Genomic DNA, 19,159 nt, shown 5'->3' on the forward strand with positions numbered 1-19,159 from the left:
GTTTCGAGGTCGTTGTCCTCTACGCGAAAAACGACTGGGTTTGCCTTTTGCTCTCCGGCTCATAGAAATGTGCGTCACTCGCACTGTTGTCAATCAATGCGAAATAAACTTGCTTTCCCAAGCGTGCAACAGAAACAAAACCAGAGAGAGTTGGAGATCATCGCACTTGAAGGAAAGGAACTTTAAGGAACTTTATTTAAGTGTCAAGTCGTTCTAGCGCTGTAGCACTAATTGGAGACATTATAAACTGAAATCAACAAACTAACTCAAATCAAAATAAATGTTGCAGAGTAAACGGTGCAGAGTAGAGAACCAAGAAACTCAACTCACATGTGACGCCGAGTCTAGGAATCGAACCCGGGCCACATTGGTGGGAGGCGAGTGCTCTCACCACTGCGCAATCCCTGCACCCCCAACTTAAACATTTTCGAAGAAAAGCTTGTAAAAAAATCCCGGCTTAAACAGGACTCGAACCCATGATTATCCGATTGTACTGCACTGCTCAATCAGCTTAGCTATCAAGCCAACTGAGAGCTAGTAGGAGCGAGGATGGCACAGTCGGTTAGTGCGCGACCTTGGTACAAGAGGTCCTGAGTTCGATTCCCGGATCTCGCATCCTTGTTTCGACTCCTTTCCTTTCCGTGTAGCTAGTAGCTTTAAATACCCGTAAAACGGAGCACTGATGGCGAGGGGGGAGTAAAATGAGCGCATCGTCGACCTCAGGTTTGTCAGTTAAATTACTGTTAAGAGTTATCGACGTTAAATATGGTTGCTTTACTTTGCTTTACTTTACTCGTCACTTGTGAGTTCGAGTTACATCCCAAAAGATGTGAACGACTGAATGATACAGATTAATGAAAGTTGCTGGCTTACTGCGATGATCTCCACATCCTGCGAGCAGAGCTTCTCTAAAATTCGCCAGAGGGCGAACAAGTCTTTTAAGTCGCCGTAGGCCTAAGTTTCTGGGCTAGTCACTCCGGTCAAACCGGTTAAGGCTGCACGCGCATCATATTTTTAACAAAGCGAAGGTCAAAATCGAGGCTTTAGTACGAAAATAAATATGGCGTCTAGGAGTGAGAGGCGATAGTTGGCCTGGGTTTGAAACGTCTCCAAGCAACGGCTTGCGCAAACTCAATAAAGACTTTACACGATTTCTGCAGTCTTTCGTTCTCGTCCAGTTACGACAGGCTCTGCTGGCTGGGTGTGATCTCCAATGCTTATATACTTCAGTTTCTGCAGTTCAAATATATTAAAGTGGTACTATGATCAAAAAATCACTTCCCTTTTTTCTTCAGATTTTAAAAGTGTGTTTGCTCAACACTTGACTGGCACAAATTTGGAGCTTCGATTTTGATCCAAAGGCGGTTTAATTTGAGTGTAACGGTCCTCCATTACACACGTTCAAAACCGTGACCGATTGGACCTCGAACGGTTGGATCTAGGGAAGAGACATCACCAGCTTAAAATTTTGGCGTGTAAATGCTGATTATTATCTATGCAAAACACGCGTTTTAAAGTCTGAAAGCCCGAAACTCCCGTGTTGCATATTAACTCAGCCGCAAACACACGCATTGCTTTCTTAAACTATTGAGTCTTTGACGACATTTTCTCCTCGATTCACCTCTCTCAAGATTTTAAAGTTAGTAATAGCGGACCATTAAATAGGAAAATTCCAGTTAAAATAAACAGGTGTATTTTTGAAATCAAGGCTTAAAACTTGGGTCACTTAGTGTTTAGTTAACACAGTTTTGAAATCCAAAAAAAAATAAGAATTGATTTTTTGGTCACAGCTATAGTACCACTTTAACAATTTCATATATTCTGTATCATTCAGAAAAATAAAAGAACTTGTAGATTATAGACCTCTTTCATAATGGCGGCCAAATAAATTATTCTTTTGTTTTAATACTAATAAGCCCTACTAACCTCGCTACGACGAGCAAATTTCAAAAGAATATATCTTTTAAAACGAGGGCAGTAGGTCTAATTAACATAAATACAAAAGAATGTAAAGTTGGTCGCCATTTATGAAAGTGGTCTATATATGAATACATACAAAACACTCAAGGTTGCTGCGTAACGGTCGCCTGGTCGCCTGGGGCGCCTTATTTGCGAGCGCAGGCGACCAAATTTCTGGACAAGTTGCCCAAACGGGCTGCTTGTTCATCCTCACTGTCTCGTAAATATGATCCCAGCTGGAATTAATTAACTCTGACTCGGGCTTCTAACTTTTAATGTTGGAAGCCCGAAGGCCTCCCGGAAAATAGCGAAAGAAAGAGATATCAAACTCACCCCTGCTAACGACACCCATCGGTTGCACAGATCAGAGTAGAATGATGAAGGTTTCTTCTCTATTTCCCATTTTATTTCTTGCTCCTCGTTGAAATATTCTTCATTTGTGCGTTCTGTATAAAAAAAAGAAAACTAGACTGTGACAGGTTTTCCTATCGTAGCTTTACCAAAAAGAGTCTTTGCGTAAATGTTCAAGTTTATATAGTGCTTTCTATATTCACGTCATGTATAGAAAACAATAGCGCTATTGCGCTTTTGAATACTCTGCAACAAATGTATCCTCTACGAGAATAATTAAGGACGGTGCCTACTATTGTTATTGTGCATACGTTCCGCGCATCTCGGGATACTCGAGTTTCCTACTGGTGAAGCTCACTAATACAGGGATATTTTTAGAGGGTTTAAAACTATCCGGATAAAGTATATCTTAGTACGTAGTCTTGGTATCCAAAAAGAAAATTGGGGGTAACCATGCATTTTCGAGAGCATGATAATAGAGATAATTAAGCCTCAGTTTGAGAAAGAACGCCATACATTGCTTTGTATTTTAAAGCTTTTTACAAATCTTATTCACGAATTATCTTGGAAAAATGAGTGGTTACCCCCAATTTTCTTTTTAGATTTCAATGACATTTGTCAAGATCTACATTTCCTGCATAATCATAAACCAGGGCAAAAATACCTTTGAATTAGTAGGCACCGTCCTTAAGTGAAGTACGATCGTTGATGTGTCATCCTGAGAGGGAATGTTTAGGATGACATGCATTGACGGACATTTCAACAACCGGAACGGAAGTCATCTTCAGAGTAAAGCGACTTGTGCAACGTGCAGTGGGTGGTATGAATGTTGTCGGTCAAATCCGGGCTCCGGTTGAATCCGTTTATATCTTGGTTAAATTGGCCATCCTCAGTGACCTATTGTAGGTTGAATATGCACTCTACCTGGTTTAAAGAAGCTATCACTCCCCCAGAAGGATACCCTCCCTCAAGCTCTGTTTTACCATAGTTAATCTAGGGACTGGTTATGAAACCCTGGGAATTTCAAAAGCAGGAACAATACAGTCGCAATTAGATGTTGAACCGACCGTGACCCTGCACAATCTTTTGTTTTTGGTACGCAAGTTAATTTCGAATAAATTAATCGAAGCTTTTGATTGGTTATCCCGCGAAAAAAGCGTGTTTTTGTCGGGTTTTGTGCAGGGTCAAGGCCAAAAAAGCGAACAAAAACATGAAACAAAGAAACTTGTCGAGTTTCATAACCAGCCTACATCTATTAATTATGGTTTTACGGATCTCGATACATCTTAATGTTTCGACTCATTTTATCGGTTTCTGTATTCATACACGTGTCTATTCAATCTCAACATTACAACATAGTAAGGGAACAAAGACCTGTACTGTGCACTTCCCTGTACTCGAACTCGGACCCTCCAAGATCTATAGTCCTTTGTTTATGCCGTCGATTAGTAGTTTTAGGTGGTGGGAAGTGGTGTCTATTCTAACTCAGTACACCAGCTTTCCAGTACGATGCGTTAGTAATAATAGGCCTTTTTCGATATATTAAATTCAGCTTGAAAGAGAGGTTTAGAGGACAAAGACAAAGGAAAGTGGATGATGTGCAAATATTTTTCACATTCATTCCAACGTGTTTCTATTGTTTTTGTCTTCACTGTCTCACTTTCAAGCTGAAGATTTGATATTTCGAAAATGGCTTATTAGAACTGTAGGTAACGCAGTCAGCAGAATCCCATTTGATTCTGTGGTTCGTCTGCAAACGGTGTCAAGCAATGTTATTGTTAATGTATTGTTAATTTCTCGTCGCTCGTTTGTGTTCAGTCTGCCCGTTTGGCATTCAGATTTCTGCTGGTCACACCGATACAAGTGGCCTGACAGTCGCAGCATTTGATCTTGTAAACTGCTCCTTGTCTCTCCTTAGGTTCGTCTTTGTTTTTAACGTTAGTCAGTGGTTTTCAAAAAGTAGTGATGGGTCTGTGAGCAACACTCAGCCGCACCACCGTACTTCACTTAATTACGGTATGACACCTAGGTTAAAACCATTTACGATGCTAAGAAAAGAAGGAAATACTGTAGCTTTTCAGACGCTATCTATGATTGCAGAACAAAACAACAGATGATACAACAGAGACAATACACCTACATGTATTATGTAGCCCTGACAACAAAAGAAGCATTATTTCCACTCACCTCTTTTCTTGTTATTTTCCGCTTTCTCTTGTTCAGTGTTGCTTTTCTTTCCTTTGTCTTCTTCGCTTTCTTTATTGTATAAATCCTTGTCCAACAAGGGTGTGGAATCGCTTTGATTTTCTCCTTCAATGTTTACCCTAAATTCTTCTTTGTTAACAGACATATCAAGAGGAGAGCTCTCTTCGCCGAGGTCGTCCTTATCAATGTTTTCTTTTTCACTGGAATCGTCCTTTTCTGTGGCATCTGGCTGATTAAATCTCATTTCACCAAAATCGTGTTTTTCGAAAGATCCACTTCCGTAGCTTGCTTTTTTACCACTGCCCTGTTTTCAAAGAAAACATAATTGAAAATAGAATAAATTATTGTCTGTACCTGCAAATCAATGGCTTGTTTCTTTCCTTTTTGTGTGTGCGTAAATGAACTTCAACCAAAGGCTTTGCCCACGACTATAGTATGTTTTACAAATCCCACACACTTAAAACCCTCTACAGCCCGTTTTAAAATTCCACGCCCAATTTTGACAACCAACACGAAGTGTCTCTTTAAGTCTTAGCATGCTACCTATTTCCAACAATTAGGTAAGGGTAAAAGTTCGCGTCATTTTAAGGGCAAGGGGGACACTTCGTGACGCGTTATTTACCGTATGCACGTGCTGCATATCCTGTGAAATAGGAAGACCTTAGACAGCAATGATAAGAACCAGGTTGCTGACCAACAATGGTTTGCTGGGGGTGCTCAGTCTCGCGGGCTCAGAAAACGTGGTTGTGGTCATTGTTATTTAAGGTTTTTCCGTGTAATAGATCGTTTTCACGTGACGTCATCATTTTCTAAAATCCAAAACTAAAGAGCCACGAAAGTTTTTATCCTCATCATGCATAAGAGGCGGTAAATTTGTATCCATTCGCAATTTTAAAGCTCAATAGCGTGCTTCGTTTGGAAACCAGAGCATTTTGAATTTCTGAGTTATAGCAGTGCGTGACACGAGACGACGATCAAGTTTATTGAGAAATATATATTTATCTCATGGTTTTGAGCCTTTTTAGAATTTAAAGCATTAGGAAAAGTGCTTAAGTAAATAGGTGTCTGTTCAGTACAGATGATCACTCGCCTAGATAGCCAAAGTAAGTAACAGATGTTGACACTATTTTTCGGCCGCCATATTGGTGCACCACAGATGTGCACCAACATGGCGTTTTCATACTGGGCTCTGTAAATTTCTGCGAAACATTTCGTCAAATATCTGAAGTTTGGGGAAACGCACGGGCCTAAAACTTGGAGAAGTGTCTTCTTCATTTATCTTCTACAACATCACGAAGTCTTGACTTTTTCCACTGGATGGTTTTCGATTTACTTTTTTATTGCGTGACACTGAAAACGATCTATAGGCCTTATTCACGATAGCGGCCATCTTGGTTTTCAAATTGTCATGCAAATTAGCCATGTGTTATGCTGGGGGGCAAACATTGGAAATAAGGCAAATTGCGGAAAATCGGCTCGTGGAAATATTGAAATAACACTGCTAAAAGTACATTTTAGAATTGAGAATTAAGTACCTTTTATAATAATTTTATATCTTTTGATTGCCTTCGACATTTTGACTTTCTACTTCGTTATCTGCTCATTTTTCACTAAAAAAAATCGAAGTAACTTGTGTAATCATTCTACTTGATGATGATAAACATTCAATGAACGTGAAACAAATCATCTGTGTGGCTAAGATGTTCGTTATAACCTCTCGAACTTGTGCTGTTTGCCCCCTCAGAAACGAGTAGCTAATTTTCATGATAATAGCAAACCCAACATGGCGGCCATCGTGAAAAGGTCTGTTCCCACTTTTGGAGTTTTGAAGACAAAGTGCTCACAAAACAGTTAATCTTTATCTACACGACGTTCCTACAAATCCAAAACAATTCAAGTATTTCACCGTTATTGTGCAATTCAAAGAGCAAAGAGAAATAACAAACAGTCACTATGCAGACTATGGCGCAAATATGTATTACTGTATTATTATATGCGTTACTGCGTTGTCGTCCGAGAAGATCCTATCATTATAACCTCACCACGCTTGCAAGAAAACGCTAAAACTCGAAGTTATAGTACCTGAGATTCAGCAGAGATGAGTCGAGTTTGTGCAGATTTTGGTTTATTCCGCTCAGCCATTTTTTGCTGCTGTCTTATATCGTAGCTCATGGCAAGTTTGAAGTAAGCGTAGTCGATTGCCGCATATGTCAACAGAAAAGGCATGGTAACAATCGGCGCCAGCGCGTTCAAATTGCCAATCATAATGAAAGACACTGCAACAACAGCTACGAAGATGGCTGCTAGATAAGGTTCTTGGTTAGGACCCCGCTGAAAAAAAATCAAATTTTATTGTTAACTGTAGAGTAGTTGAACAAAGCTTGCAAAGCGAGCGCTGGGATTGTGCGGGCTGAAATAGCGTATGGTTCCATGTCAAGATGGAAACTTATCTTTTCGTAAACAAGCAATGCATGAATAAAATCGATCTTTAAAAAACAGCCGACAATGGTCGTTTTTATGCTGGGAAGGCAGCCTCCAGGGAAATAATGCGTCTCTCATGTTATCCGTATTGTGTAAAGACGGGACGTACCATGTAAGACGCGTAATCCGTCTGGGACGAACATTTTTCTGCGTCTGTTAAATTCGTCTTGTATTAACACGGGCACAAGACACAATGCATTTGGACGATATATTCAGTTTAGTGCGTCTTCGAAGACGCACTAGAGTGGATATTTTGTCGAGACTCATTATGCGCCCTGTGCCCGTCTTTATAGCAGACGAACTTAACAGACGCTAAAAAAAGTTTGCCCAAGTTCGTTCCAGACGAATTATGCGTCTCTATTATAAAAACGGCCAATGTGCAGATAGTTTTAACCTCGTTTCTTAGAACCCAAGCTTGAATCGATTGTGCGGTCAGAAGGAAAATGTTGAGAAGAAATACTTACTCCTTTGCCGAGGGGTTTGATAAGAGGTACTACGTTTTCCTTGCTAATGCACTGAAGCACTCTGGGAGCTCCGTATTGAGCTCCAAGACAGGAGGAGAGAGAAGACACATACAAGCCAAATAGAAACAACACGCCAACTAAAGACACCTTTGATGCGATCATATAGTCTGTGACGAGAGAATAACGTGTGCAAACAGCCCCGAGAAGGACGGCGAACAGGATGTACAGCAGTCCACTAAGATGAAAAAACAAAAAGCTTTTGCATGAGTACTTCCTTTAAAAGGGCTGTGTCACGACATTTCGCCAAATTCAGTGACTGGGAACTGGCAACAAAATCAAGCAAAACAAATACAACTACAGTTTTTTCATTGAAAGAAGGTTTGAATAAACAAAAAATGCAAAAGGAGGTAGGGACAGGCAAAATAGAAGAGGGATAAAGTGGATTTGCAATGGGTGTTTTTGAAAACTGTTCATCCTAACATTTTTTCGAAGTTTATCTCTGTTGTTGTAACTTAAGTTATGTATGCTCGACAGACGTATTTTTGAACGAAATGATCGATGAAATTAATCATATATTGAAATGCGGATATGAAATCAAGTAAAGATATGATCCTGGCAGTTATGAACGCAATTTCTGCAATTGCGTTGAGAAGTCTGAAAAATTGAGGGAGGCTGTACGAGCTAGGTGCTTTTAAGTTTTTTGTCTGTGGAAACATTCTTAAAATGCGACCATTAAAATGAAACCTACTCAGCATTACTTCTCCGTGGTGCTGTTCAAGGTGGTTTTAACCTTTAAGCCTGTGGTCAAAACTATACAGTACTGGCCACAGGAATAGCAGCATCTACACGCGCGTAAAATGCGTGTAATTATTTGCACAAAGTTTCGTGTATTTTTTACTCGCGTGTAACGCGAACGTATTTTGCGTGTAAATTGCGCGCAATATGGCGGACTTACGCGCATGATACGCGCGTGTAATGCTGCTATTTCTGCGGCCTGGTACTGTATAAATGGCGAAATCCTTTACATTCTTTTGTATTTCTGTCAATTAGACCTACTGCCCTCATTTTGAAACAAAATATTCCTTTGAATTTTCTCGTCGTAGCGAGGATAGAAAGGCTTATTAGCATTAAAACAGAAATATACTTTATTTGGCGGCCATTATGAAGGAAATCTATAATGATTGTACAAGGTGGCTATAGTTGGAGTGAGTGGCTCAAGGTGGTTCTAGAGGAAGTGAATCTCAAAAAATAAAGACCCCATCGGAGGCCCATTTTTTCACTCACCTAAATCCCAAGGCTGCTAAAGTCCCTGCAGGGATGTTACTTGATGGGTCTTTTAAGTCACCGCTCATGTTAATCCCTGCTAAAACCCCAGTGGCACTAGGGAAGAAAACCCCAAACACTGTGAAGAAGTTCTGACCATCAGAGAACTTGGGTGGTGCATTTTCTCTCACATTTTCAGCCCTGTAGCCAGTGAAGCCAGCAGCTACATGTACATGTAAAAAGAAAGAAGATATAAAACAGATTTCAAATTGATAGGCAAAAAGACATACAGTAAGGCAGCACCTTTGTCTTGAAAAACAGTGCTGTCGACGCTGTTTGGTTTTTAACAAGAGAGGTGAAGTAAAGAAATCCTCAGAGAATAAAACAAAAAACGCGAAATTCCCTAGGATTCGCCTGCGATTAACAACGACTTGAACACGCATTTTTTCCCTCTTTCGTGGAATCCCAACACAAGACAAAAAGGACATCAGCACTTACGACGTTTCTCACTTTTTTTCATAGATAACATTTAACCTGATTTAAGAATAAGTTAATGCGCATTATTAAGGCCCGATAACATTCTGTGAGTCGTCATCCCTTTCATCAAAAATAATGTAACAGAGAAATCTAGCATTGCATCTACGTGAAATAGGAAACAGTAAAGGAAAGGAAAGCAACTTTATTTAAAGTGGTACTACATTTATGATAAAAAAAAAAATAATCACCTCCTTTTTTTCTTCAGATTTTGAAAGTGAGTTTAATGCTTAACACCTGCCTGGCAAAGTTTTTGAGCTTCCATGACTTTCATCCAAAAGCTGTTTACTTTGATTGTAAGTTTTGGATTTCACGGTTCGTCATTACGGCTGTACTCACGTTCAAAACTGACCGATTGGGCCTCAGAGGGATGGATCTAGGGGAAAGTGATGTCATTCACCCAATAGCGTAAAATGTCAGCGTGTAAACACAGTTTACATGTATTACAGTTGTATGTACTGTATGCAAAACACGAGTTAAAAATCTGAAAGCCCAAAACTCCCGTGCTACATATCAATTCTGCGGCGTACACACGCATTGCATTCTTAAACAAGTGAGCCTTTGACGTCATTTTCTCCTCGATCCAGCTCTCTCAAGATCCTAAAGTTAGGAAAATTCAAGTTAAAATAAACAAGCGTCTTTTTTAAATGAAGGCTTAAAACGTGGGTCACTTAGTGTTTAGTTAACATAGTTTGAAATCCAAAGTAAAAAATATTTGATTCTTTGATCATACATGTAGTACCACTCTAAATGTCTAGTCGTTCTAGCACTGGAGCACTAAATGGGACACTGTAAACTGAAATCAATAAATTAACGCAAATCAAATCAAATGGTGGTTTTTGAGGAGAGGCGAAAACCAGAGTACATGGGGGAAAAAAAACCTCTCAGTGCAGAGTAGAGAAACAACAAACTCAACCCACATACACTGTACGGCACCAAGTTTAGGAATCGAACCTGGGCCACATTGGTAACTTGGTGGAAGGTGAGTCCTCTCACCACTATGCCTGATATCCTTCCAGAACTAACAGGTTCAAAATGAACTACTGTAATATCAAACAAGTTTCTCCATTTTTTGGCAAAACGCAAATTTAATAACTATTATTATTGCCTTGTTTCTCTTACCATAGTCTGTATGGGCAAATGTTCCAACCAGAAAATCCAAAACTGACAGCATAAGAATTGCAAGAAGCAACAGCTGCAGTTTAACCACCCATTTTACACCAGCAAGGACAACAAATAATAATATGAGGGAGGTAATAAGGCCGATGATGCGAACTGCCCAAGTATTGTCCCATCCAGTTGTCTCTGCCATTGATTCACCAAATCCAGCACAGAATAATGAGATACTTACAGCCTGTTGGAAGAAAACAAGATTACTTTAACAATTATTCCATGAGCCCACATTGGAAATGAGATGGTAAAAATTTGGCCAACATCATTATCCAATGAGGAAAAGTTTCAAATGTTATTTTGCTTTCTTAATAAGTACTTAATGAATGCACCTCCAGGGTAACCAAGGAATCTCAATGTTCCCAAGGGGAACATTAAGGGTCTCAGGATACAAACTTGTTTGATGAAGACACAACTTTCTATCATACAATTTCTTTCTAGAGACTAACTGCCATACAGTTTATTTCATCTGTCGTGACCGAAAAGACCTTTCGTGAAATAACAGCCCTGACGATTAAATAAGATACGTAAATCAATGTTCGACACTCACGCTTGCCTGATTGCCCGGGGCAAAGAAAATAATTATATCCGCGAGCAAGTGAAACAACTCTAAGACTTGCCCGATCGGGCAATCAGAATTTTCGTTCAACTTATATTTTGCTGAACAATTTGATTTGCAACGAAGAAAGTGAATAGTAATAATTACGATGTAGTCACCACAAACACGATAAAAAACAAACAACGTCACATCTCCTTACTGACTCATTTATTTTTCTGTTAAAAATATAATGGTACAAACATCAAAACAGATTGGAGGGAGGAAAATGTTCGTAGCCTCCATCTTTCTCTGCAGGAAAAGAAAGTTTGTTACAATCAAACCCAGTTTTCGCATGGCCAAAATGAGTTCTTTGATATCGAACAAGCGCACAAGAAAATTCTACCTTTTGTCACGCAATTTCAACCAGCTTTGAAAGGCTTAAAGAACATAATATTCAGGACAAATGCCATTCAAAACCAGCGTAATCTCAGAGAGATATTTTAAGGAATAAGGAATCTCCCTTGACCTCTTATAGGAAAGGAAAATCGCTTAAAGATATGCTTGCAAAAGCAAAACAATACAGTAACTGTGAAAGCTACTAGAACACCATGGACACACAGCAAGAGACATGTTGGTCGGTCAAACCCATTTTACACACATGTTACACAAAATTGACATTTTTACAAGCCTCCTTTGAGATTTAATAGGCAACAGGTCTTTAGATGTTGGGCAACCGTGGGAAAACCACACGCAACCAAAAAAACAAAACTGTTTGCCCAAAGGGCCAATTATTAAGAAAGTAAGTGTCGAACACTGACTTCAGAAGTTCCAAAATGTGAGGGCTAAAATCTACCATGTACTATCCTGCATGATATTGCACAAATGGGCTTGGAAAGTTCCCTTTCAACATGATAACTCACATACATGTATGTTGTATGTAAAAAATGGCAGTGGTGCAGCATTTTGGTTCGACAGCATGATAACATACACTGTAATTCTTCCAGAGGTTTTAACTAACAACACTGATGCTTTGCATGGATGATCAAGTTACATTGTAAGAAGATCTCCTTACCATTCCAAATGAGTACAGTATCCCAATCGTGCCTCCACTCCGTTGACCAAGAACATGTGCTAACAGGAAATAAACACCTCCACTCTCAACGTGTGTCCTCTCGCAAATGCCAATAGCAGATAGGGCTGGTCCCAGGGCAACAAGAAGAGTCAAGATAATGATCACGAGTGATAACCAAATCCCTGCATAGCCCTGCAACATAACAAAAAGTAACAACAATATTAAATTCCTGCTGCTCACATTCATGTGATGTAGGTTGGTGGGGACTATTCCTGGGTCCATGCCATGTCAGGTGCAGACATCCCCTGCACTATCCTGCACTTATGTCCTATACATTTTACACAATTGGAGGCAAATTGTCCTACTTTGATTTTTCCATGAAGAGTCCTGTTAATTAAGTCCCTTTAAGGTGGCTCAAACCAGTTTCAACACTCAAGTGATGCTCTCATTAGAAGGATCGACAATACAATGCTGTATTGTGTATTAACAATATTGTGGTGCAAAATAAAACACAGATTAATTGCTCAACAAGAAGCAGTCATCATTGTGACGTAATAAGTATGTCACCATGGTAACAGGCAAGCCCTGTAAAACCACCCTTTATTTTGTCTTTCGTTGCTTATAATCTCAAAAACAAACTCATGACCCCAATTTTTTTTTTCTGAAAAGTAATCAGAAGGACAAAATGAAACCTTCTGCAAAGTTTTAAAAAAACTTATGTACAGCTGTACAGGGGATTCAGAGAAACCTTACAACCAAAATCAGTGAACTGTTTGCAACCTGAAAAAAAAACCGATCGAGCACATTTGAATTTTCGACTTGCTCACGTGACCCTTTGAAGCACCCCAATTTGTGACAAAATTGCCATTCTTGATGTGAGCAAGGATGTGGCAAAATAAAAAACAGACCACGGCTTGAGATGAATGTGTACGAAGAACTTTCCACCGTTTGGAAATGATATGAGGTCACCGATGCTTGAGCAGCACAGGACGTTTTAAAGACATACTGTAGGATGAAAGTACAAAATGAGTGGTCTTACAGTTTCAAAGATATGGAAGACGTTTTGTCAAACAACCAGAAATTACTCTCATCGTCATAAAGCTGAGGGCCAACTGAAAAAGCTGGATGAACCACAACTAGATTTGATGCAACTGCAGACCTTCGGTGACTTTAACACATGGCAAAGCTGGTTACTTCGAGGTAGCTAGTGAAAAGATTTGTGCACTTGGCCGAAAAAAAATTTAAGTAATTTAATTATCATAATGTCAGTCGTGGAGAACAAATTATTTTCATTTAATTAGTAATCAAAACGATTTCAAATACAGTAATTTTCCAAATAAATTTAAAGAAACCATTTGACACCGGTCCTCTTCTCATTTATAATGTGATCAGTTATTGCAGAGCATCGAAGGCGGGACTTCTCACAACTTGTGACATGACAAATCAGGGTGCTCCAAATGGTCAAGTGAGCAAGTCGAAAATTCAAATGCGATCCATTGGTTTTTTGGGGGGGTGCAAACAGTTTAGTGATTTCAGAATGTAATTATGTGTTTTGGGGCTCTGATTCTACAGTACAGATTTTTTTTAAACTTTGCAGAAAGTTTCATCTTGGTCTTGGTTCTTTGGCAAACATTAGAATAGAATACTCATCGCTAAAATTCCCTTCATTAAAAAGCCTTTGTCGTTCATTTCATTTTCTCACTGATAATAAAACTGCGTTTTGTGAAAGCAAGCTTGCGTGTGACATTTAGATTTTTGGTCTGGATTAGTAACCGTAGGTCAGCTTATCTTTACTTTACAGGAAGAAATTGTTGTTGAATTCAATACCCGTTTGAAGACTTGGTAAACTTTTATCTAATGCTTACTTTAACTGTGTACTGCATTGCGCTCGCCAACATACATGTACATGTATGTTTTTATTTACTTCACTCTGTACCACTTATCGCTAACCATTCACATTATTTAATATGAAGTACAATTTGTACCACGCAAGAGGCGAATTAAACTATCTCGCTTTGTTGTTTCCATTGTCAACTGCTTGGGTATCACATGTAAATAAATACAGGTTGCTTGCTTATGTATAAAGGTCCACTTAAAAGTTCAAACAACCAGATACATGTACCACGCGACGTCAACTGTCCTCCCTCTCAAACCCATCTCCAAGTGTGTCACTCCACACTTACTAATAGATGAATTACCATGGCCAGTATTTCAGTCCATAAACCACTACAGTTTTATTGTTTTGCTACTGAATGAAAGAGAGGATTTTTATTGGTGATCCTTGTATAGCCATTCCTGTGTGCTGATTGTCTGTAGACAATGAAGTTAGCCTTGAAAGTCTTGAACTTTTTTTTTTACTTATTGCTTTATGCAAAAGTTACAGGCACATGGTGTGTGACTCTAATGACTGGCTACAACACATACCACCATCCATCCTGTTCTGAGAAAGATGACAACTCCAAAAATATTGAGCATACAGGAAGTAAACACACCTGAAAGAAAGAGAGTCTTTCCTTATTATTTTGTCATCAAAGACATGCATTGCAAGCATGCAGGGCACCAGCTTAAACATTTGTATGGCCTATGAATGTTGACTACATGACTACCTTATGAATGGGTTGTCCTTATGTGTATTGTAGGTGGATTAACAACCATGATAATGATTGCAATTCCTCTAAAAATATTATCTGTGTGTTACCACCATGACATTTCTAATTTTATGTAAACAGCATGCACACAACTCCTACGAAATAAAGGCGATAACATTAATTTCCTCATAAATTAAGCTAGCACTCTGAACTCACCATCCCATGTTCCAAATAACACTGGCTCTCTGACAAAAAAGTTTGCTTTCCACCATGGCTTTTCTGAAACGTGGTCACCCTGCAGAGGAAAGGAAAAAATCAAGTCAGGCATCACTGTTTTTAGATCCTGAGCTTCTGTTCCTGCGTGACCTGATATGTTATGATGCAGCGAAACAATAGCCTGGTAAACTCAATACTAATTTATTCACTCCAGCTAAACAGTGAGTAATTAACACCCATGTACAACACAGAAAACATGATGGCCATCAGTGCAGCGAATACAGTCATGTCGCAGTCTTCAATCCTGGGCTTCTAACCACAGGCAACCCAGAACTAACAACACAAAATAATTATTATCAATCTTTCTCATTTCATCAATAATCTTTTAGTTCAGTTCTGTGGGATACAGCAACTAAACTAGAACATGCATGTTTTGTATGATCCCCAAACAGTAGTCACTCATTAGATTAAGTACAGTGACAATTTTCAAGTGCTGGCGCTGTTAATCATTTAGTAAGGGCATTTTTGTTACATTAGGTTTCAGATAACTCTTTAGCTTTTGAGTGTGAATTCATTTCTGTGAGGACATGAACTTGTCAGGTTGCATTTCTTTGAAAGATTGCTGTAAAGATACAGTAGTCTTCACACATACTTAAAGCACTCATTTCCATCTGCATAAAAATCCCATATAAATAACAATTATTTAGTCTACAGGGACCTCGCAAGGACTCCCATAGTTGGCTCATGCTAACACGTTCGCATTAGCCCCCCCCCACTTGAAAATCCACTCCGCGGGCCCTGGCCTAATCCACAAATAACTATAATTGATGTTTGTTACAATGTAATTTTCTTAAATATCATTAAGTTAAGGCAGGCCAGTGCACCTTATGGAGCATGCACAGCTAAAGCACATGGATAAGAATTTTATCTTAGAGAATTGACTGCATTGATGCCAAATTTATAACAAATTATTATGCTATAGATCGTTTTCACTGTCACGCAATAAAAAAATAAATCGAAAACCATCCAGTGGAAAAAGTCAAGAATTCATGATGTTGTAGATAAATGAAGAAGACACTTCGCCAAGTTTTAGGCCCGTGCGTTTCCCCAAACTTCAGATATTCGTCGAAATGTTTCCTAGAAATTTACAGAGCCCAGTATGAAAACGCCATGTTGGTGCACATCTGTGGTGCACCAATATGGCGGCCAGAAAATAGTGTCAACATCTGTTACTTACTTTGGCTATCTAGGCGAGTGATCATCTGTGCTGAACAGACAGCTATTTACTTAAGCACTTTTCCCAATGCTTTAAATTCTAAAAAGGCTCAAAACCATGAGATAAATATATATTTCTCAATAAACTTGATCGTCGCCTCGTGTCACGCACCGCTATAACTCAGAAATTCAAAATGCTCTGGTTTCCAAACGAAGCGCGCTATTGAGCTTTAAAATTGCAAATGGATACAAATTTACCGCCTCTTATGCCTGATGAGGATAAAAACTTTTCTGGCTCTTTAGTTTTGGATTTTAGAAAATTATGACGTCACGTGACAACGATCTATACTAATACACTCTATAATTAACAGTTTATTAATGCCTCTCACTTAATGATCACACATTTGTATTAAAAGTACAGGCAAATGTCAGATGAATTATCTTATGTAAAGAAACGCAAGATTCAAAACTTGAAAGTGGCATGATTTTTTTTTAACCAATCAATGTGGCTAAATGCAATTTAGGCAAAGTTAAACTTAAGGCATGCATTCCAGCGTACTTTGATACTGTGGGGGCGCCCCACAGCTTGCAGGGCCATCCTATAGCTTGCAGGGCCACGTGGCATCTATATGTTTTGTCGCGCGCATTAAGTCGCTTCACTGCTTTGATTGTCTTGCCTTTTTGGTGTTTTGGAGCTTTAATTGTCGCCTGTTAAGCCAAATAATGACGTCCCGGTCCACGAATAATAGCCGTTCTGCGGCCTTGTCCGCTACTCCGACTACAAGTTCTGGTCCGGAGGAGCTAACGCCGGCCTTTTCAAGCGCTGCTTCGCCTTTGGCAGATTTGGGTTCAACTCAGATGGCGTCTTCTGGCCTATCCCAGGAATTGCGAGCAGCAATTCAAGCTGCAGCCACCGAAGCAGCTTTGGCAGCTGTAAGAGCTTCTTTGGCGTCGGCGAGCGCGTCAGCCACGCCAGGCTCAGCAAGTTCTGTGAGCTGTGTTCCATCCTCTGTAGCTCAGGATCAGCTCCACGCGACTGCCAATGGCTTTCTTTCATCTGGGAGCGGTCTGCCGGCTTGGACAGCCGACAACCAAGGTATGTCAACATCTGTACTGCCTTTTCTCTCCACTTTCTCGCTGCCGTCAACTCCGGTCACGTCCGACTGCACACACCAACGACTGCGTCAGCGTGTCTCTTGCCAGGCGCCATTTTGCCATCTGTGAGCGCGTCAGGTCTCAGCGCATCGTTCGATGAACATTTTGTTGTGGGACCTGGTTTTTCGCCAATCCCTCCAAAACTGGTGAATCAAATCCAGGCCGGTAAATACATTGACTTAAGTGAATTGTTGACCCCGAACTTGTTACAAGCTCAATCTGAGCCGCAGCTCTTGTTTGATGGCCGTGTTGTTTTAACGTCCACAAGAAAGCCACGCCGGAAGATTGAAGATATCGTGAGTTGGTGCGAGGCGTTCACAGTTTTTTCTCTAATTCTTACTAAAACATTCCCTCACCGTTGGAACGATTTGATGGCTTATAAACTTCTGATTTTACGGACCTATCGAGAATTTGGGGGACGAGTCTGGCTTTCGTATGATCGGGCTTTTAGAGAACACGCCGCGGCTTCTAAGATCACTGACTGGTCGAGCTTGAACGTTCAATTATACAATTTTCATGCAGCAGGAGCGTCATCTAGGCCGCATCTGAGCCGCCAGAATAGTAGTTCATCGGAAGCTACGGGTTCCTCGTCGAGCGATGTAGTTTGTAGATCATGGAATCGCGGCGCATGTTCCTCGCCATACTCGTCGTGCATGTTCGCACATAAATGCAGTCTTTGCCGCGGTTCTCATCGCTCGTCAGATTGTCATGATAACCCAGTTCGGGCCAGAGATCGTAAACGTTCGCGCTCCCCGTCGGTGTCTAGAGATGGAAGAACCAAGAAGCGTTGAGAGTCGAACTAGTTAAGTTTCGTTTATTCGTACATAGTCGGTTCTGTTTTTGATTGTTCGGTAGAATTGTTTGGTTTATATATAGATATCAAATAATAATATCATAAGAAACTAGTGTAAGACATCGATGTTACACGTGTTCAACCAACCATTGATCTTGAACTTTGATCTTTTGTTATTTAATCTCCTCAATAAGCATGTAGCTTTACTTCACCATTATGATGTTTCCGACCGCTTATTTGCAATAAATAGGCTTGTTAAGGTTCGTTATAAACTGTCATTGTTGTTGTTTTCAGAGTGGGTTGACCTCCCATCTGTTCCAACAGTTACCCCTTTGCGCCCGGACCAATTTGCACAGGAACTCTGCTTTCACCCAGATCAAGCTCAAGTCTCATATGTTATTGAGGGGTTAAGGGATGGTTTTAAACTTGGTTTTGAAGATCGTTGCTCCCTGAAATCTGCAAGGAGGAACAAAGCTACGGCTTTCAAACATCCTAAAGTCATTGACGATTATCTGTGTAATGAGACCAAGCTGGGTAGGGTGGCTGGGCCCTTTACCATTCCACCTATTCGCCAGTTGCATATCAGCAGTTTTGGCATTATTCCCAAAAAGGGACAACTTGGAAAATGGCGCCTGATAGTGGATATGTCATCCCCGGGAGGGTGCAGTGTCAACGATGGTATAGATCCCGAAAAGTTTAGCATGCAGTACGTGCGAGTCGATGATATTATACGTATGGTAGTCAGACATGGTCGGGGGGCACTCATAGCCAAATTTGATGTTGAAGCTGCCTACAGGAATATCCCCGTCCACCCATCAGATCGGTATCTGTTGGGCTTAAAATGGCGTGGTCAATTTTATGTTGACTTAGTTCTCCCCTTTGGATTAAGGTCAGCCCCTTATATATTTAACTCAGTTGCTGACATGGTCGAGTGGATTCTGATTAACAATTATGGCCTATCAGACCTGGTTCACTATTTGGATGATTTCATCACAGTTGGCCCCCAGATTCTTCATCTTGCCAGCAGAATCTGGCTACTGCATTAACGGTGTGCAAACAATTAGGCTTGCCGTTGCACCCTAAGAAATGCGAAGGCCCAGCTTCGTCCCTTGATATTTTAGGCATTCATCTGAAGTCTATTGATCAGACGGCACA

General features: G+C 40.1%; 2 protein-coding genes across 3 annotated transcripts in view; both read right to left on the reverse strand.

The window, feature by feature from the left end:
- Positions 1–19,159, reverse strand: part of LOC138033803 (very-long-chain (3R)-3-hydroxyacyl-CoA dehydratase 2-like) — a 124,832-nt gene that overhangs the window by 78,896 nt on the left and 26,777 nt on the right. The window lies entirely within an intron of this gene.
- The window catches only part of LOC138032811 (solute carrier family 12 member 8-like), a 28,522-nt gene that overhangs the window by 5,283 nt on the left and 4,080 nt on the right, over positions 1–19,159 (reverse strand). The window contains exons 2-10 of the mRNA XM_068880532.1: positions 14,842–14,920; positions 14,462–14,529; positions 12,038–12,229; positions 10,380–10,611; positions 8,745–8,946; positions 7,461–7,695; positions 6,598–6,846; positions 4,498–4,819; positions 2,293–2,405 (exon numbers count right to left, since the gene is read on the reverse strand). Coding sequence (XP_068736633.1) covers positions 2,293–2,405; positions 4,498–4,819; positions 6,598–6,846; positions 7,461–7,695; positions 8,745–8,946; positions 10,380–10,611; positions 12,038–12,229; positions 14,462–14,529; positions 14,842–14,920 — 1,692 coding nt within the window. The remainder of the gene's footprint in view (positions 1–2,292; positions 2,406–4,497; positions 4,820–6,597; positions 6,847–7,460; positions 7,696–8,744; positions 8,947–10,379; positions 10,612–12,037; positions 12,230–14,461; positions 14,530–14,841; positions 14,921–19,159) is intronic.

The sequence above is a fragment of the Montipora capricornis genome, chromosome 14 (genome assembly GCF_036669925.1).
Source record: "Montipora capricornis isolate CH-2021 chromosome 14, ASM3666992v2, whole genome shotgun sequence".
NCBI lineage: Eukaryota > Metazoa > Cnidaria > Anthozoa > Scleractinia > Acroporidae > Montipora > Montipora capricornis.